Source organism: Nannizzia gypsea, genomic scaffold (genome assembly GCF_000150975.2).
Source record: "Nannizzia gypsea CBS 118893 supercont1.6 genomic scaffold, whole genome shotgun sequence".
NCBI lineage: Eukaryota > Fungi > Ascomycota > Eurotiomycetes > Onygenales > Arthrodermataceae > Nannizzia > Nannizzia gypsea.
In genome coordinates, this window is record NW_003345196.1 from 1396309 (window position 1) to 1414062 (window position 17754).

At 47.0% G+C, this 17754-nt stretch overlaps 9 protein-coding genes across 9 annotated transcripts; 5 read left to right on the plus strand and 4 right to left on the minus strand.

The window, feature by feature from the left end:
- Window positions 1–520: 520 nt before the first annotated feature.
- MGYG_07132 (amidohydrolase 2) lies at window positions 521–1414 on the plus strand (the record flags this gene model as incomplete). Its single annotated transcript, XM_003171085.1, has 1 exon — window positions 521–1414. The coding sequence occupies one exon, from the start codon at window positions 521–523 to the stop codon at window positions 1412–1414; it is 894 nt and encodes a 297-aa protein (XP_003171133.1).
- A 268-nt stretch (window positions 1415–1682) lies between these two features.
- Window positions 1683–2147, minus strand: MGYG_07133 (hypothetical protein; the record flags this gene model as incomplete). The annotated part of the gene is made up of 3 exons (XM_003171086.1): window positions 1683–1766; window positions 1842–1906; window positions 1988–2147. The coding sequence occupies 3 exons, from the start codon at window positions 2145–2147 to the stop codon at window positions 1683–1685; spliced, it is 309 nt and encodes a 102-aa protein (XP_003171134.1).
- Window positions 2148–2799: 652 nt separating this feature from the next.
- On the minus strand, window positions 2800–4361 carry MGYG_07134 (high-affinity nicotinic acid transporter; the record flags this gene model as incomplete). The annotated part of the gene is made up of 2 exons (XM_003171087.1): window positions 2800–3926; window positions 3992–4361. 2 exons carry the CDS (start codon window positions 4359–4361, stop codon window positions 2800–2802), a joined length of 1497 nt encoding a protein of 498 aa, XP_003171135.1.
- A 409-nt stretch (window positions 4362–4770) lies between these two features.
- On the minus strand, window positions 4771–5956 carry MGYG_07135 (hypothetical protein; the record flags this gene model as incomplete). Its single annotated transcript, XM_003171088.1, has 7 exons — window positions 4771–4796; window positions 4939–4975; window positions 5021–5040; window positions 5159–5269; window positions 5411–5432; window positions 5570–5673; window positions 5899–5956. 7 exons carry the CDS (start codon window positions 5954–5956, stop codon window positions 4771–4773), a joined length of 378 nt encoding a protein of 125 aa, XP_003171136.1.
- A 1548-nt stretch (window positions 5957–7504) lies between these two features.
- Window positions 7505–9070, plus strand: MGYG_07136 (integral membrane protein; the record flags this gene model as incomplete). Its single annotated transcript, XM_003171089.1, has 5 exons — window positions 7505–7675; window positions 7776–7812; window positions 7874–7941; window positions 8022–8401; window positions 8485–9070. The coding sequence occupies 5 exons, from the start codon at window positions 7505–7507 to the stop codon at window positions 9068–9070; spliced, it is 1242 nt and encodes a 413-aa protein (XP_003171137.1).
- A 440-nt stretch (window positions 9071–9510) lies between these two features.
- On the plus strand, window positions 9511–10251 carry MGYG_07137 (hypothetical protein; the record flags this gene model as incomplete). Its single annotated transcript, XM_003171090.1, has 1 exon — window positions 9511–10251. One exon carries the CDS (start codon window positions 9511–9513, stop codon window positions 10249–10251), a length of 741 nt encoding a protein of 246 aa, XP_003171138.1.
- A 478-nt stretch (window positions 10252–10729) lies between these two features.
- On the plus strand, window positions 10730–11846 carry MGYG_07138 (ubiquitin carboxyl-terminal hydrolase 2; the record flags this gene model as incomplete). The annotated part of the gene is made up of 3 exons (XM_003171091.1): window positions 10730–10774; window positions 10838–10932; window positions 11018–11846. 3 exons carry the CDS (start codon window positions 10730–10732, stop codon window positions 11844–11846), a joined length of 969 nt encoding a protein of 322 aa, XP_003171139.1.
- A 917-nt stretch (window positions 11847–12763) lies between these two features.
- Window positions 12764–14742, minus strand: MGYG_07139 (hypothetical protein; the record flags this gene model as incomplete). Its single annotated transcript, XM_003171092.1, has 5 exons — window positions 12764–13810; window positions 13886–13922; window positions 13986–14213; window positions 14277–14576; window positions 14633–14742. The coding sequence occupies 5 exons, from the start codon at window positions 14740–14742 to the stop codon at window positions 12764–12766; spliced, it is 1722 nt and encodes a 573-aa protein (XP_003171140.1).
- A 1722-nt stretch (window positions 14743–16464) lies between these two features.
- MGYG_07140 (hypothetical protein) lies at window positions 16465–17000 on the plus strand (the record flags this gene model as incomplete). The annotated part of the gene is made up of 2 exons (XM_003171093.1): window positions 16465–16631; window positions 16691–17000. 2 exons carry the CDS (start codon window positions 16465–16467, stop codon window positions 16998–17000), a joined length of 477 nt encoding a protein of 158 aa, XP_003171141.1.
- Between the last annotated feature and the right edge of the window lie 754 nt (window positions 17001–17754).

Genomic DNA, 17754 nt, shown 5'->3' on the forward strand with positions numbered 1-17754 from the left:
TCTGCATACTCTATATACATGGTGGCGGCGGTTAGGCGTTGCCCTTTCTTTCTTCTACATTTTTCTGCAGACAGTTCACGGTTATTTGGATTTAACCATTTGTGATCAATCTTTGAAACATGTTGATGTGTATGAGTGGTAAAGTAGTACCTGTGAACTAAGGCGGGATAGACTCTGGATTGGATTTCAATTATTTCTATGGTTAGTTACTTAAAAGGCTACAAAATGGAGAAACATCTGCACACCCTTCCTCCCCATCTTGATACCGCTCCGTCTCCGTCTATAATAAATAATCCTAGAAATTTAGCGGACTCTCTCTCTCCGGCTTTTCAGCCATCAGTTTTTCACGTGATTGTCATTATTTATTCTCGTATGAGGAACCTAAATTATACATAGGGAGTTTGTAGTTACATCTGGATTACGGCCCTTTGCCATGAGATATCTACTCTGCAGACTGCACTCTTGTCGGCCAACTACATCATATCGGTTTTCCAAGGCTATCGTCTCACGATACAGGACCATGGGCACTCTACCAAAACTTCCCTTGGCATCATGGGATAGCCATATGCATATTGTCGACCCAGAGAAATACCCCCTCGCACCAGATGCTCAATACGTACCCCCTATTCACACGCTATCTGACGCGATGAGCTTTGAGTCTTCAGTTGGCATCCAAAACATCGTCCTGGTACAACCGTCTATATACGGATTTGATAATACATGTATGCTCGATGGGCTGAAGGAACTGGGGCCAAAGCAGGGTCGAGCAGTGGTCTCGCTGGATCCAGCCAACCCCCCCTCTGAGGATACCCTTAAGTCATGGCATCAATGGGGTGTACGTGGAGTGAGGCTTAACCTGCAATCTACTGGCAGGGAGCTGAGTGCTGAGGAGCTGAAGGAGGTTATGCACAAGTACGCAGATATCATTCGCCCATATGGCTGGGTTTTGCAGCTATATATTGCCCTCCAGCATGTCCCATCTCTGGTAGACATTGTACCGCATTTAGGGGCCACTGTGTGCCTTGACCACTTCGGAAGCCCTGGGTTACCTGTTTCAACTTCAGGCCAGGTGAGCGCGGGGGGTTTTGACCCTTACTCCCTTTCTGGTTTTGCGGAGACGATCGAGCTCCTGAAGGGTGGCAATACGTATGTCAAGATATCTGCCGCATATCGTCTCACGAGCAATCCGAAATTTGATGGTCTACGGGAAATGTTCATGGAATATACGCGTGTGGCACCTGGTCGGGTTGTGTTTGCTACAGACTGGCCACATACACGATTTGACTCGGTCGACATTGTCCCGTTTATCCAAGCTTGTGTTGCCTGGTGTGATGGAGACCGGGATATGGTCGAAAGGTTATTCCAGCGCAACGCTGAGGAGCTTTGGGATATCCAGGCTGAAACTGGACTGTGAACGTTGGCTGCTCTTTTAACTGCTGCCACTGGATTAATCAACGAAATCTTTCACCAACTATTTATTATGGTCTGCTGTTGTTGGATTCGAAGAGAAATTTCCATTCATAAAACAATTTTTATAAACAGGTGTTAATGGCCTGCTTTGCGCTGTCCCGAGAAAATCTTACACGGTCCCCTTCATATTGAATACATACCCTGCTCTGGCTCCTGTATTCTTCTTCCCCATGTGCATAATAAAGTCTGTAGGGTCCCCCACAACCGTATACCTATGCCTTTTGAGGGCCTTCTTTCTGATCAACAAACATGTACCCCTTTGCTCGGCTATCACAGAAATGAGTAATCTGATCGGCCTATCACAAGAACGGTTGTCAGGAGACTCATTTTACTTCTTCAAAAGCATACCGCAAGGCAAAAGTGGGACATACTAGAGGCTTGCAGCACTCGACGGGCGATTTATCTTTACAGCCTTCTTTTCTCGGGGCAAGAGTGCCTATTAGACCCGGTTTATTGATGTATCAGTGTGCTGTCATATAAACGACTAGAGACTCAAAACCATGGGGGCTTTGCATACATCCGGTTCCAAACAGGCCTTTGGGAGTCTTGTCTTCATAGTGAGTGCAGCAGTAGGCCTCTCTTTCGCTGGGACAAGTCCACACAGCGCTGGTAATGGGAGCAAGGCAGGATATAGTTATCATGGCCATGGAGGCCATGTTCATTCCAGCAAGATGCATGGCGGGATGCTGAAGCAGTGAATATTTCCGAGTAAGCAGGCCAGTCTGTATCAACTGCGGTTGACTGTAGATGTGTCCAATCTTCTGTCCTGGCTGTTGTAGCGATGTCGTTGAGATAAAGTCGACGTTCTGCCTATAAATATTGCCCGCCTGGGACTCACCATCTAGACGACACGCAACTCCATGGAACGCGCATATCAACAAGTTACTCTCATAAAGCCGTCTTATGATCCTTTATTCCTTGTGATAATGCATCAAATGAGCATCTTCTATTATGTTGATCCTGATTTGAAACGAATTTCCTGCCGCTCGTTACACGAGCTGCGCAGTTTCATCTCATCGTACAGGAGGATATAAAACTACCACCCCGCAGCTTTTTATCAGCTGAGAGCTATCACAAGGCTAATGTCAGCTAAGATTGCAATGTAATTGCTCTCACCGGAGTCTTGAGCGCAGTAACAATTGATTTGGTCCTTGAGTACTTGACTCGACTATAGACAAATAGCATGGCCTTGTGTGAGACCTGGGATATTGAGCCGTCAAGAGCGGCTAAAGCCAGTGGAAGGAAAAATAAAACAAGGTATGATATTAGTTAAACCTATACTGGTGCTGCGTTATTATCCTGTCGTTATTTTTGTTAAACTCATACTCTTTAGATCGTGAATCGGAACCGTGGATCATCATCTCCCATGTTTCCCAGGATGCTCTCATCCAGCTGAAGCCTGTCATCACGCTTCCCTTGATCTCGCAGCCTGTTCTCTCGCACAAGCCCGAGAGCAAGTACAATGCTACCAATTCCGCACATGATCATGGTACCTAAGCAAACGCCATAGCCAACAAAGTACCGAGGCGCATCTTTGCGCACGAAGACATTGCTTGCAACCAGTCCACCCAGGTTTCCAATGCCAATTTGAATTGCTAGGCCAATGGCTCGTTTGTAATGGCCTCCCAGGTTATTCGCAAACCAGACAATAGTCACAGGCTGGACAATATAGCAGCCAACACTGACGAAGAATACCGCCATATAACGAACTGCGTCAGGTAACCCGCCGCCCACGGGGCCCTGGCAAAGGAGGATGATATACCCAATGCTTCCGAAGGCAACGCCAAAGACAATGAATCCAAGGCGATGCTTCAGACGGTCTGTCAGGTATGAGACCATGAGGGTAACAACCGCGGTCACAAGCCATACCGGAATGCTATGGATCTGACTTTGGATCCCAGAGTACCCGAGAGACTTCACAATAGTTGGGATGAAAAGAGCAGTCGCGTACCCTGACACTGTAATGTTGAAATAGATGAATGTGCCAACATAAAGCTTCCAGTCAGATAAGATCCTTTTCCACGCAGCAAGGTCAAGCCTGTCCATACGAGCACCTCCCCCGATGTCTTGGCTGCTGCGGGTAACCATCATTTTCCTTTCCTCGCTGGTCAAGAACTTTGCCTGGTCTGGCCAGTCGGCAATAAAGAATTTTGCAGGACCTGCAAGAACAATTGAAAAGAGGCCTTCCAGTATAAATATCCATCTCCAACCAGAATAGCCTCCAAGGCCATCCATATGATCAATGGCATATGCGAGGAGGCCTCCAAAAGCGCCTGCAAGCAAGCCTGCAACCCAGAAGAGTGAAAGTCGCTTCTGGAATTCATGTCTTTTGTAGTATGTAGCCATTAAGAATGCGCAGCCGGGGACATAACCTGCCTCAAAGGCGCCGATAAAAAAGCGGCAAACAATAAGATCGCCATTGTTTCTCACAAAGCCTTGACACATGGAAGATACACCTAGGAAGACAATTGCTCAGTCAGTATGTGCAATTGCATCAAGTGGGCTAGAAAGCATTACACACCCCACAAGAAAGTGAGCATGCTGATCCAAGTCGATGGAGCAAACTTCTTCAATAGGATATTGCTCGGAATATCCATCAGAACATACGGCACAAAGAAAACTTGAACGGCAACGTTGAAATCATTTCCCTTGAGTTTCAATTCTTCCATGATCCCCAAGACGGCCACATTTCCAAGGTTGATACGATCGAGAAACCCAAAGATGAAGAGAATCCATAGAGGAATCATCAGGTTGATATCAACTTTGCGCATCATCCTCTTTTCTGCCTGGGGTGACATGATTCCCTCCTCCGCTGGGCCGCATTCTGAATCATCCTTTTCAACCCCAGTTTCCTGGGGATTTGTTTTCTCCCCGACTGCCAAATCTGCCATGTCTTCCGGTACTGTGAAATTTCAAGGAGAGCGGTTCAAGGCTGGGTCAAGTCCACGAAGGAAAACAGAAATGGCGAAGAGGGAACGAAAACGAGTGCTACAGCAGCCATTTTTATTATGGCTGCAGATTTTTCTTCAAGCCTGAATCTGCAAGTTCTGAGTCCAAGAGTCCAGGGTCCAGAGTACAGGGTCCAGAATCCAGAGTACAAAACTACCATCTAGTCGGGTAAAATGGTAGCATCGGTCCTAGGACAGGTTAGGGCCATGCTCCGTAACGAAAGGACGACAGAAAGATCCATGTCGACTGGCAGCTTGCATGCAGTGGCTGGAGGAATAATATTAATGTCTCGTCGAGCACATACGGACAGACCTCGTGTATGCTGTGGGTATAGTACCGCCCTGAGGGTAATTAATCCACGAAAACAAGATACCCAGCTACAGTCGTCCAAATGAGCGGGCTTTTTGTAGTGAACAAGTTTCATTGAAACAAGCCTGTGCAGGGACCTTTCCTAAGCACCGAGAAAATCCCCTAGTCCCTTTAACGGGCCACATATAGCAAGGATTGCAAGGAACATACCGCTCCGTACGAGGAAAGAGTTGAGGAGATACTCCGCCTGGAAGAGTTTAATTTCTCAATGACCCCCTCTTTAACAGCTTACCTCGCTATTACGCCTCCAAGCTACAAATGTGTGTTAAAGATATAACCACTCATAGGCTGGATTTCCTGCAAAACCCCATCAGTCACTGTGAAATCGAATTTCAAGGGTGAAGGCCACGGTTCAACTCCGGCGACTCACCACAAGTTGATATACTCCGTACAGTTATACATAACTTCACGCTCGCTCGCTCGACAACAACCATAGTAGTTATAATAAATACGTCCCATCCGGTATCCGGTATGGCAATAACTAACGTATTAAGTGCTACACAGGCGGTGGCCTTTGGATACAATTTTTATGGCCTTGGAAGATCGGGACACTCAGTTATACAACTTTTAGTACACTGGCTGCTAGTTAATGATAATCTATTATTTAACTTACAGTACTTACAGCCTTCATTTAACCTTATCACCTTACCCGGCGCTTAGTATCAAGTGAGAAGACTATAAACGCGCTTTTCAAACTTGTCACTTTTAGCAAGCTGACTCCTAATTAAATAACGGTTACAAGCCTGGGCTGACAGTGGTTTAGTTATATCTACTTTCTTACTCGCAAGAGCCGAACCAGTGCAAACCAAGCAACTCTAGAAACTCCCAAGTGATATAACCGCTGCTTGCTGGCGATTCGGTTCTGAATAGAGACTTGCCGATTAACTAGTTATTAGAGCTCGGCTCAGCTCTTACACAAACTGCTGTGGGCTTCCATTAAGTTGATGGGAAATGCTGGCTTGTTTCTATCTCCTTTAAGGGGCTATATCACAAGAGAAGCCAGTCTAACTCAAGCAACCGTGGATTTTCTAGTGATGTCGTTACTAGTTGGATCACTACAGCATTGATACAATACCCGAGTATAATATGTCAATGCAATACAGTACATACACCGCTGCATGAGGAAGATATGAATCTTGTTACCTTTCAGCTGTCTCGCAATAGGCATCGTCGGTGATACAATGGCCGTGAAAATGCTACAGGAACTCCCTGCTCCATCCTTCTTTTAAATGCAACCGCTGGTTAAGGGGGATAGGATATGACAGATTAAACAAATTCTTCGACATTTCCCAGCATTTAACGACGAGTTAACTATCATCTACTATTTTTCAAGAATCGCTCTTATCATAACAAGCTTCCCTAACTATGTCTAGCATGGTGTTACGTGTACGCAAAAATCCGGAATGGATAAAACTATTAAATTTTATAGATTCGCAAAGGCAACGTGGGTATCACGTATCTTCACAGCCCATTGTCTTTGATAACTGCCTAGGTAGCTGGCTAACTAGTTATTTACGACGCGATGAAATATAGCTTGTAACTAACTAGTTGAGATTGTCGATCGACCAACTGGTGATAGTTGCCACGGGCTAGTCAGTTAAATCTTAGCCATTTGGTAACCGGCTTGACTGCAGATTGACAACTTTTGATGTCGCCTTTCCATAAGCTCGCCGGCTCACCTACCTCGAGAATTCGAGCGGTCATAACCACTAGTTATAAGCTGCATACGGAGTGTTTAGCTTGCCAGCCATTCGAAGACCCGATCGACATGCCGTCGCGATTAATTGCGTAAGAGAAATACCCTCGACCCTTGGAGAGAAACAGAAACTAATTACATATCCCAGCACCCTCGGAAACTCACACCCTAGGCGGATGGATGGCAATTGGTGCTCCTCCGACGGGTGAGTGCGGATACCAAGATATGGCCAGATTATATTGTGCCTATGTTATAGCCATGGAGTGCAAGGAGCGGCTAAATGCAGGGTTCGCTATTAAGAGCCTGCCTCCAGCAAACCGCGCAACTCGTTGGAAAATGTTCCTCCTGCCACCGCTTGACCTACACGCAGTACATGACTTCCTGGGCTATTATTAAACAAGTAATAGCGCTATGCAGGAAGTACTATGCCCCGGCTTCAGCTAGCTGGCTAGTGAGCAGCTGTTCGAAGGAGGGATGTCAAGGAAGACAAGCAACCACCAGCCAACTCAGCCTGTCAAGCCAGGGTTGCTTACTGGCCCAAAGAATCCTCTCCGGACCCCCCATGCGTGCCGATTGTGTTAGTCAAGTGCTCACACCCAGTATCCTCCCCCTGCATTCATACCTCCCCCCCGGAGTATGGCATGGGATGACAGCAGCACTGCCCATACACTTCCCTTCATTCTGGTCAGAATCCCAATGTGCGCTTTGGCTTTCGTGTGGAAGAGAGTCGAGGAATTTGAACCCCTGCTCCATCGCCCTCGTTCAGTTCCTGCGGGATAGCCATGGCTGCTACGGAGTACTACCTTCTCTCTTTGAGGCTTGTATTGGCAATCCCGCTGATGTGGGTGTTGGTTGGCAAGCATCGCCATGGGCTAGATGAAAAATCCTTTATTTCTCTCTCTCTATTTCTCTGAGTCTCACTCGCTCTATTCGTTTTGTTCGCCCCTTTCCTCTCATCTTGACACTACCGATCCAAATGGGCTGGACTATTCCTCACACGTCCCATCTCGATGAGACATAATGCCAGTCTTCAGCCACTACGGGGATGTCGAAGACATTTCTGACCGCCTGGCGATTCCAGCTCTGGTATTCTCCATTATCACGCCACTGTTTGTTATAGCGAGGGTTGCTACTCGGCGGTACTATTCAAAGAGCCTCGGGCCCGATGACTGGACAATATTGGCATCTCTGGTACGGAATACACGCATTTCTTCCCCCTTCTGTGCTATCTAGAGGGATATAGCATGGAAATAAATATCACAGTGCGCTGATGGTTTATTCCGAACCCCAGGTGTTTGCGGAGACCATTTCGATTCAGATGATTATCAGTAAGTTTCACTAGCTACTATCAAAAGATTCTATATAGTATATGAACTAATATTTGAGCAGTTTGTGGGTGGGCATTTGGCAAACATAAAGACGACATACCCCCAGAGTTGCTTGCAAAGTCCTTAAAGGTATGGCGGTTCCTTTCTAAGGCTGTCCAACAGCACACGGTTCAAGCATAAGCGCTTACATCAGTTATCTGTCACCTCAGTTGTACTATTTCGCACAGATATTCTACAAGATAACCAGCGCCTTGACGAAGATTAGCGTTTTGCTTCTCTATCTCCAGGTATTCATCTCTCCGTGGTTTAAAACCACATGCTGGGTAGGAATCGCAATTATTGTTGCATTTACCACTGGAACCGTGGTTTCGAGTATCTTCCAGTGCAACCCAGTTCCCTATGCGTTTGACAAGAAGACTCCAGGAGGTGGAAAATGCATAAACGTGGGTGCGTTTTGGTTCGCAAACGCGGCTTTCATCATTGCAACGGATGTTTTTATCATCCTGCTTCCTATCCCGGTTATACTTCGGCTACAACTGCCGGACAGGAGCAAAGTGGCTCTCTGTGGAGTGTTTGCTGTCGGGTTATTGTGGGTTTCACCTTTAACTGCATCCTTGCTACCCTTGCCTGGTCTCATACATATATAGTCATACTGACGTTTTTCCCATCTAGTGTCTGCGTAACGTCGGTCCTACGCATCACAACCATCGACATTGCTACTTCCCGCTCTGATACGCCCTGGACCAACATAAACTCCTCAGTATGGACAGTCATCGAGTATAACCTTGCGATCATCTGTTCATGCATGCCGCCGCTCTGGAGGCCGATATCGATACTCATTCCTAGTTTTCTGGAACGATTCGTCAACAACTGCTCTTGGTCAGGCAAGAACAAAAGCAGCCATGCCCACAGCAGCGGGCCTTCGATCATCAATGCGGCCATGAGGGCAGAACAATCAGACTTGTACTTTGGCAGGGCATGGTCCCCATTGCCGTCAAATGCCCAGCCCCTAAACAGATCCAGGTCACGGCATCCTAGTACATCCGCAAGTATAGGAATCGGGAAGCTGGAACTGGATTTAGAGTCGCAGGAGAGGGTCGATTCCATGGTCGATAAAGACAGTGATTCAGAAAAGCACGGTATCCGAATGACCACCCATGTTGTGGTCAAGTACGATGAAGCCAGTGAACAGGGAGAATCCTCGGACCAGCGGTCGTCAGATATAGAACTAAGGCATGTGGAAATTGGTACCCGGTAGCACGGGGTAGGGCATCTCTCTTCGTATTCTAAGGGTCAATGGCGTTAAAGGGGGAAGGTGGCAGTCGTGATATTTTGAATACCACTCGCAAATGTATACTTATTTTCTCGTCATTAGCATAGTTAACCTACATTGGGCCCCAACATCCACTGATATTCTGAGGTCTAGGCCGTATGCTATCTAGGTAAGATACCTACCTGGCTGTCATCGAGAACGAATCCTAACTACAGAGTAGATCTATGCTATACATAATTAACCATTAGTTCTGCATCACCTGCATAAACCATGCATAACTTTATGCTATGCTGCCGAAGCGTCACTATAAATAATAGCATCATCTTTGGCCACAGAAAGCTCGGATCGATAGAACTTCGCTTTCACCAGCATCTACTCCGTACAGAGTACTTCATTGATTATCAGCCATACCCACCCGGATCACGATGCAGTTCTTCACCAAAGATGGGATGTCCGCCATTTCGCAGGCTTTCGAGCGCTACCCAAGGGCGTTGACGGCTGCTGCTGCGGTCCTTGTTATCGTTGGCGCACCAGCTGCTTTCCTCCTATATCACCACGACCGGCTGGGCCGCAAAGTCCGTCATTCCACAATAAGAGGATCGCTGGCAGACACGCCGCTTCAAGATATCAAGTCGATGCCGGAATCTGCCCTGAACAAGGATGCTGCTAGCAAAACTCGCGCCCTTTACGATGTGGCTTCACTCTCTACCTTGAGTATTAATATATCCCCAGCGCTCAGCGAGGATGAGATACTTACCCGGTATCTACGACGAAATATGACGGCCTTCTCGCGCTTTCCACAGGCCTATGCTTTAAGCCTCAATTGTGACCAGCACGCCCGCAAGACCTTCAAAGCATCTCACATTCAGAGGCTTAATTTCGAACCCGGTGATGTTGTCTGTGCCGCATACACCGTCGTGTTCCGGGAGCAAAACAGGGTCGAATTTGCGATGGAACTTAACCAGATCCGCGGCCGGCTGGTGACCACATTTGAAAGAAACGGCGGCCAAATCACCTTCAAGACGCAGACGGCGATGTGGCAATCCAGTGATCTGAAAGCTCCGATGCCCCTGGAAACCCCGATCCTGAAGTTTGCTCATGAGCTCACATCTTGGTGGATGCTGGAGGCCGGTATCTTGTATCTCACAGACTACACTTCTATCTAAGCTATGGGCTTCTGGCGCATGGTGCTGTATCAATATGGGTCCTCTTTGTATATACATGGCTGGAGTTTTGGGTCTGTACATATAGCAGTGAAAGATCTCCATAAACTTGATTCTTACCAAAGCCCTTTTTTCAAGTTTTCTCCGCCTTCATTATGTGTAGATCGAACTGTTTCGCTTGCGCCAAAAAGAATACGAGAATTGAAAACATCCAACATCTTGCGTGCTGTAGATGCAAGACAAACTCGCGGATTCCATTTTTATGCGGCATCGGAAGACGGGATAAATTTAGTCCGAAGTTTGCAGTGTTTACAGAGTTTGCAGTGTTTGGACATCAAAACTACCAGATTATCAAAAGGTCGCGACTGCAACGACTCGGCGCATTTCGCGGACTCTTCAGGTAGCGGCCATAATATATATGCAGGAAGGGTTATAGAGAAATTACAATTTAGCGCTAACAAGGCTGCGAGGTTGAATCGACATGTCCGAAGAGACTGGGGGATGGAGCACCATTGAGTCAGATGAGGTGTGTTTGTTCGGTAACTGTGATCCCAAGATTTTGTGTCGCATATTGACAGGTTGGTTCTAGGGGGTGTTTACTGCGCTGGTAGAGAATCTCGGGGTTCAGGACGTTCAGTTTGAAGAATTGATATCTTTAGACGCTGACACAATACGCTCGTTAAGGTCGATAATCCCCCCCAAGTCTATAACTAAGTGGCGTCTAACTATTAGACATGGTTCATTTTTGCTGATTTATATGGACATATAGCCCTGTATATGGCGTTATATTCCTGTTCAAATGGGTTAGTGGGCAATCGCGCAACGCGTCCAATCCTCAAGATGGGAAATACGACCCGGAAGCCATTGAGGATGGCCTTTTCTTTGCTGCTCAGACGATACAGAACGCCTGCGGCACACAAGCAGTTCTGTCCGTGATACTCAACCAAGACAACCCATCAACATCTATAAGTGGAATCGACATTGGCTCTGAGCTACGTTCTTTCAAAGAGTTTACTACCGGATTCCCCCCTGACCTCAGAGGTGAGACTCTGAGTAATTCAGCCCGGATCCGTAGCGCCCATAATCTATTCGCTCGCTCGTCGCCATTTGTTGACGAAACCTCGCGCCCGCCCCCATCAGAAGAAGACGCCGAACTATACCATTTTATCGCTTACCTTCCCTTTGGCGGTAAGCTGTACGAGCTAGACGGACTACAGCCACATCCAATAACTCATGGGCCCTGCAGCTCAGAAGAATTCCCGGAGAAGGTTATTGATGTTCTTCAACGACGAATCGGGCGGTACCCCGAAGGTGAGATTCGATTCAATCTTATGGCTGTTGTGAGAGACTTGAGGATACATGCACAAGAGATCGGGGATGAAGAGATGCTGGATAGAGAGAAGAGAAAGAGAGAAAATTGGGCATGGGAGAATTCACTGAGAAAATGTAATTTCATTGACTTTACGGGACAGCTTCTGAAAGGGGTCGTGGGCATGAAGCTAAAGCAGGGCACGGAGGAATATGACAAGTGGATAGAAGATGCTAAGAAAGCAACGAACAAACGGACGGAGATCAGACGGTCAAACCGGCTTGGATAGTACCATCATTAATAATTGATTTTGCTAAGGATACTTGAATGACCCTTGGGGAGTAAACCCATCCCCTGGCTAGCCACTTTAAAGAAAACCAGTTTGGGAGTCGATCATGTAGAACGAGGAGATTAGGCAAGAAAAAGATGTCACTAATAAAGCGTATGTGAATAAATATGTAAAAATAAAATTAATAAATATGGATCAAGAAGTGAAGAGCCCCAATCTAAACGATCGAACCAACGAAGATCCCCTAGTGAAAAGTGTGAACCGGTATAAAACGCTGTACAGTGGTAAGAAGAGAAGTAAAAAGAAACGACACATTATGAAAATTAATTCGCCAAATGCCCTTGTCATTGAATGATAAGCCGATGCTTTCCATTCGTCCTCTGGCCCTTTTATATATATCCCATCACACGGTTTCGGATAAGTCGTCAAATCATCGAATATTGAATGGCAAGAAATAACAAGGGTATTTTATAGGCGAAAGCAAGTCTAGAGGGTATTTGCCGGTCTCGGTGCGGATGTGGGTGGTGTGGCAATGTTGGTGGTAGAAGAATTGGCGCGATGGTGGTGTTGAGGATGGAGGTGGTGGTGCCTGGAGATTTCCAAGAGGAAAGAAGTAAGAATATGAACCTCAGCCGGACCGTTTTTTTCCCTGTGTTTGCAGGAGAGCGACGAATAGACGGGTTTGTGAACAATAGCCGAGCGATAGGGGAAGGGGAAGAAAGGAATTGGAGAAAATGTCTGTACAAGAAGTGAAAATAGTGGGTAGGGGAAGAGGGCAGATTTGTTGTTTTTGGAGGTTACATTTGTTTTGTTTGGGCTATGTGTTCTCAATTTGCGCTTCAAATCACAGCGGGCTGAGGGTATGTCTTGTGCATGTGCAAATGGGCTTGATAACGTAGACGGGTGTATATCTAGTATCAAGTCCAGCAGAGTTCCGGAGCGACCAACCCTCCTGTTACAGTAACTGGGGGGGAATCATGGTAATCCGTCCCGATTGTCGGGCCCCCGTTGATAAGATTTCCGAGATAAGCAGGATTGAACATCGCAGGTTGTTCTGGCTGCTTATATTCGGGAATACGATCCTCTACCGGATCATGGTGAAGGGTGGGCGATGGGTATACTTGAGAATGGCGTCGTGAGTGAAGCATCGCATTCGACATTTGGTATGGCGAACCGACGATGGCTGGTGTCATGGGCGAATGAAGCGGCGAGGTGGTATATGCAGGGTAGGCAGTGGTGGTAGGACTGACTATAGCCGCAGATGTAGCTGGGAGGTGAGGCAGATGGGGAGTTGGAAGCGCATGGTGATATGGGCTGTGTGATCCCGTAGGGTATCCATCGAAGGATGATCTTGGTGACCACTGAAGGCGACTGCGGTACTCAGCTACTGTTTCTGCTGGAAGATCCATCAAGCTGAGAGCAAGTTGGATCTCGGGTGCAAAGGGGTTTGCGGCACGTCTGTGGTATAGGATTCGTCTAATCTCCTCGATTTGGTTGACAGCCATAGAGCCGAGATATGATCCGCCGAACTCTGGGAAAAGTGGCTCCAACGCGAGGGCGACGCCGAAGAACTGAGAGAGTACGGAAAGAGCCCCGAGATCTGTTTCTCCACCTCGCAACATTGCCGAAGGAAGCCAAAAAAGCCAGATACGCAGAGGCTGAAGCCTTTCGAAAGCCTTCTCTGGTGACTGGATGGGTAGCTCGTCTCGCAACCGTTGAGTGAATGCGAGTAGGTCCGTTATCCTGCGGAAATGTTCTTGGTTATGAGAAATCCGCTGGTGGATGTTCTGTAGGTTGACGATAACTCTATCCAACCTCATGATGTCTTCGTTCGGGAAATGCCCCATGCTGCCCGGGTAGGTTGGGGTTAGGGGAGTTCGGGCACTTCGAAATGCTCGTTGACCATCCATAAATCTGGCTAGTTCGGACTCTTCCTTCCACCAAGCTTCCATCGAGTTCAAAACCTATTAAAATGATAAACTGTTAAAAAATTTGGCCGGTCGAAATTGGACGAGTAGGGATATGGGCTGATGTCTTACTGTTGAAACTCCTTGCTGAAGAGATGCCCAACCTCGCCTGTAGTCAAGCAGTTAGCTAAAACTGCGAACTATATATTCAACCATATATAATATTACGTACCATTCAGTGGATTGCCATGACAAGAGCAAGGATGAGGCGAGAATTGCGTCCGAGTTTTCGCGTGAGAACGAACTAATGGCCTCTTGAAGGCCCTTGATGGCAACACCTCGGTGATGGTAGGCAAGATTCTCAGTGTCTTGATTCTGGGTCATCCAGGCAATATGTGAAGCTGAGAGCGCCAGAATAGAACTCATAACGAAGTCGTTGGATAGGGCAATAGTAAGGAAGCTAGCGTAGAATTAGAAAGTACATTCAAGGAAAAAGCTGCGCTTTCAACTATGAGGAACTTACATAGGCATCTTCTGGGCCCAGACAGTACAGTTACTGTAGCCTCTTCGGTGCAGGTCAATCGACAGACCTGCAATATGGTGAATGAGTCGTAGATCCGTGCGAGAGAACTTATACCAATAAGCTCGTGTGCTAAGCTGTAGTTCAGGAAAAGGTGGATTCCCGGACTTTTGCCAGTTCTGAATCTCTAGCTCAATCTCTGGAGACATGAGGAGATCCGGGCTTCTGGCATTGTTGGTGGCATCATGAGCGAGAACATTATCCATGTAATCACATCTGCAGTTATGCTTGGTGCAGTTTCGGCTAAATTGCTAAAGTCAGTATTATGAGCAAGTCCAAGAAACCAGACTAAAGCTTACCATTGCGGCATGGTCTCATCACAACGAATGTGTCTTCTCTTGCAAGTTTTGCAACCCTTTCTCGACTTGGTATGGCTCTTGCGAGGAGGTCCACCACCAGGGCCAGCCATTGTGAATAGATGATGGGATTAGGAAGTAAGGGTGGTCGGGTCGTTGGTGATTATTGAAGGTATGTTTTGGAAGCTGAATATGGTATAAGAGCGCGAGTTGATTGTAGACAGCAAGAGGAGGTTGAATCAAGGTATATAAAAGAAGGGTAGGCAATACGAGATATATCGTAGTTGGGAGAAGATTATTTCAATTAAAGGGACCAGGTATAAAAATAGAAACAGGGCCGTCGTGATAGAGGAGACGCGGAGCGGGCTGGTTTAGATCTCTGGGCCTTTTCAAAGTGTCACAGGCGTTTTAGAAGGTTGACGTTTTGAGTATCCCGCGCGGTGTTGGGACTTTTCGCTGCCGCTACGTCTGTAAACGTAGTCTGTAGCAAAGCTCCAAAGGGGATTAAAAATCACACCGTCGGTGCCTCTTCCAACAAGCTGGTTCTCTTCTCGGATGCTCGGGTCCCTTTTGTTTCTTCACTGGTCAAGTCGAAGATTGTAAGGGGTTCTCCCTTGGGTATAAATGGGGAATTCCGGTACCCCGTGTATTTCACCCTGCTGCTTATATATCAACGAGGCTTAAACACGAGCTGGCGAGCAACGGCTGAGACGAGGTTAATTGATGAAGGGTATGAAGATGAAGATCGAAGAAAATTGATGCAGAACAAGGTATCTGTATGGATAAATATGAAGAAAGGGAAAGCATGGAACACCACCCCAAGCCTATAAAAATAAATGTCAAGGGTATCGGATGAATAGGGACCCTCTTTTTTCTTCTGCGGAATGATCCTGGTCAGGGTCAAGATATATACTTCAGCAATGGGTATGACAGAAGAGCAAAAGCAAAAATGAGAAGAGGAAAAAAAGGAACTAAAGAACGAAAAGAAAAGAGGGAGGAGAAGAAGAGTAAAAATAAAAAAGAAACAAAAAAGCAAGCTTACAGGCCTGCAGAGGGAGAAGAGGGAGAAGAAGAAAGCGGAGCTTAAACAGACACAAGTCAGACGCATGGGTGGGGAGGACGCTAGGTCGAGTTGGGCTATAGACCAGAGAAGAGATCCAAAGCCAGGCTGGGGTGGAAAGACAAGGCACGGAGAGGATGGAGAGGCGAAAGTTTATCAGGCGGAAGAGAAATAACCAAGACGTTAAAACGTTTGGGACGTCTAAAAAGGGGGGAAGAGGGAAAGTACAGGAAAGTTCGGGCGGCGGGAGCAACCATTGGAGGGAAATGAGAATAGGAGGATCTCAGAGGCAGGGGACGGCGTCTTCTCTTGTGTGAAGACCTTGACTATCACACTGTGAACATAAACATCGTAGTAGCATGGGAGCCACGGAATTCGAATTAAGATTTGAGCCAGATGTAATCAGTATGGGGATGGATCCTAAAAAGAAACGGAGAAGTGTGCAAAACAGGCGTTTGGCTGAGAGGCGTACAAGGATTCCGCCATCCTTCTGCGCCCAAAGGCATGCACTTGCTTAGTTACCATGTGGCATCCGCCAAATCTGTGACAAGGTAAGTTAGTTGATATACATGACAAAAGCAAGGGAGCAAAAAAAGAGGAAAAAAAGCAAGGACGAAGAAAAACAAACGAGACGCAAGCAAAAATAACCACTCCGTAAATGCAAAAGGAATTTAAAAACAAAAAAAAGGAGAGAAAAAGAAAATGGGAAAAGTCAGAAGTGATAATGCAAAAGAAAAAAGGGCAGAAAAGGCCGGGGTGAATTAGGTGACGGCGTATGGACGGAGAACATGGAGTACAGAACGGGAAAAATACCGATACCGACCGGCCGGCCGACCATGGTCAGCTGGCCTGCTGGACTGCATGGTTGGCTTCGAGGGATCCTAGACAGTTATGTGTGGAAAAGAAAGGCCGATCTGTCAGGGAAGATGAACCCTGGGTCTTGTCAGCTCAGCAGCTGGGAAAGGAGGTAAAAAAAGAGAGGCCATTTTAACAACAAAAAGCTGCCGTGTTGTGGACATCGATCTCTTGTCAAGCGTGGAGAACAAGATCTTATCCACATTGTCGGCTATGGGGGGAGGGAGTAGTACAAAACGAGAAGGTGGGAAAGAGACAGAGTTCAGCGCCGGCGAGTCGGGAAGAATCAACTCCAGCGGAAGTGAAGTTGACAGTATCGAAAGTCAGGTTCCCCCTCTCTCCCCCAGAAGGCCGCCATCGCTTCGGAGGAGAAGGGAAGAAAGGGATGAACCGCTGAGCAGAAGCTTCTGCTACCTTCGGCGCACGGCCAGTCACCGTGACCCGCGATGTTACTAGTTTTGTATTAGCGGTGTAACTAATTTTTTAACATTCTCCTCAAACTTGAAACTTCAGCCATGATGAACGCTGGTAGCGGCTCTTGGGAGGATTAAGTGAGGTAATCCCAGGCTTTAGTTGATAAGCGTCCCTTAGTGTGACGGACCAGACAACTCAGTTGAGGGAGAGGAGCCTTGTGAACGCCTGTCACAGCAGCAAAACCAGTTGATCTGCAACTTCGCGCTGGCGAACATGCAAAGGAGCTCTCGCAATAACCACGGCAACGCTCTCTTATTGTGCCTTACAATACCAGTCAGCAGGAGGATTTAAAAATAGGTTAGGGGAATTATCCGCTGTTTCATATATATTCAAATACATATAGCAGAAATTACAAGAAAGAGAAAATGAAAAAAGAGATAAGGTCGAAGGGAATGAGACGGAAAATGTGCATGAACAGATATGAACATTACCCTCCAATCTCTGATACTCCGTACTGGTGTTCCCAGCCCTCCGCATAATCAAGGGCAGGGTTTGCACGGGACGGGCCCTTCAAGGACCCCGATCAAGTTTCCACACCATTGAGCTCTTACATCCAGCCCGTGAAGTGATCGACATTCTTGTGTCGTCGCACTTGAACAGCCCTTTGGACACGGAGCCGATGGTGCGTATCTGTTGTTGGTGCCGATGTTTTTGATATGGACGGAGTAGGAGAAGTTGAATTTGATGGAAAGTCGTCAAAACAAAATGATACTGCTGACTAATCATTGCCTATTTC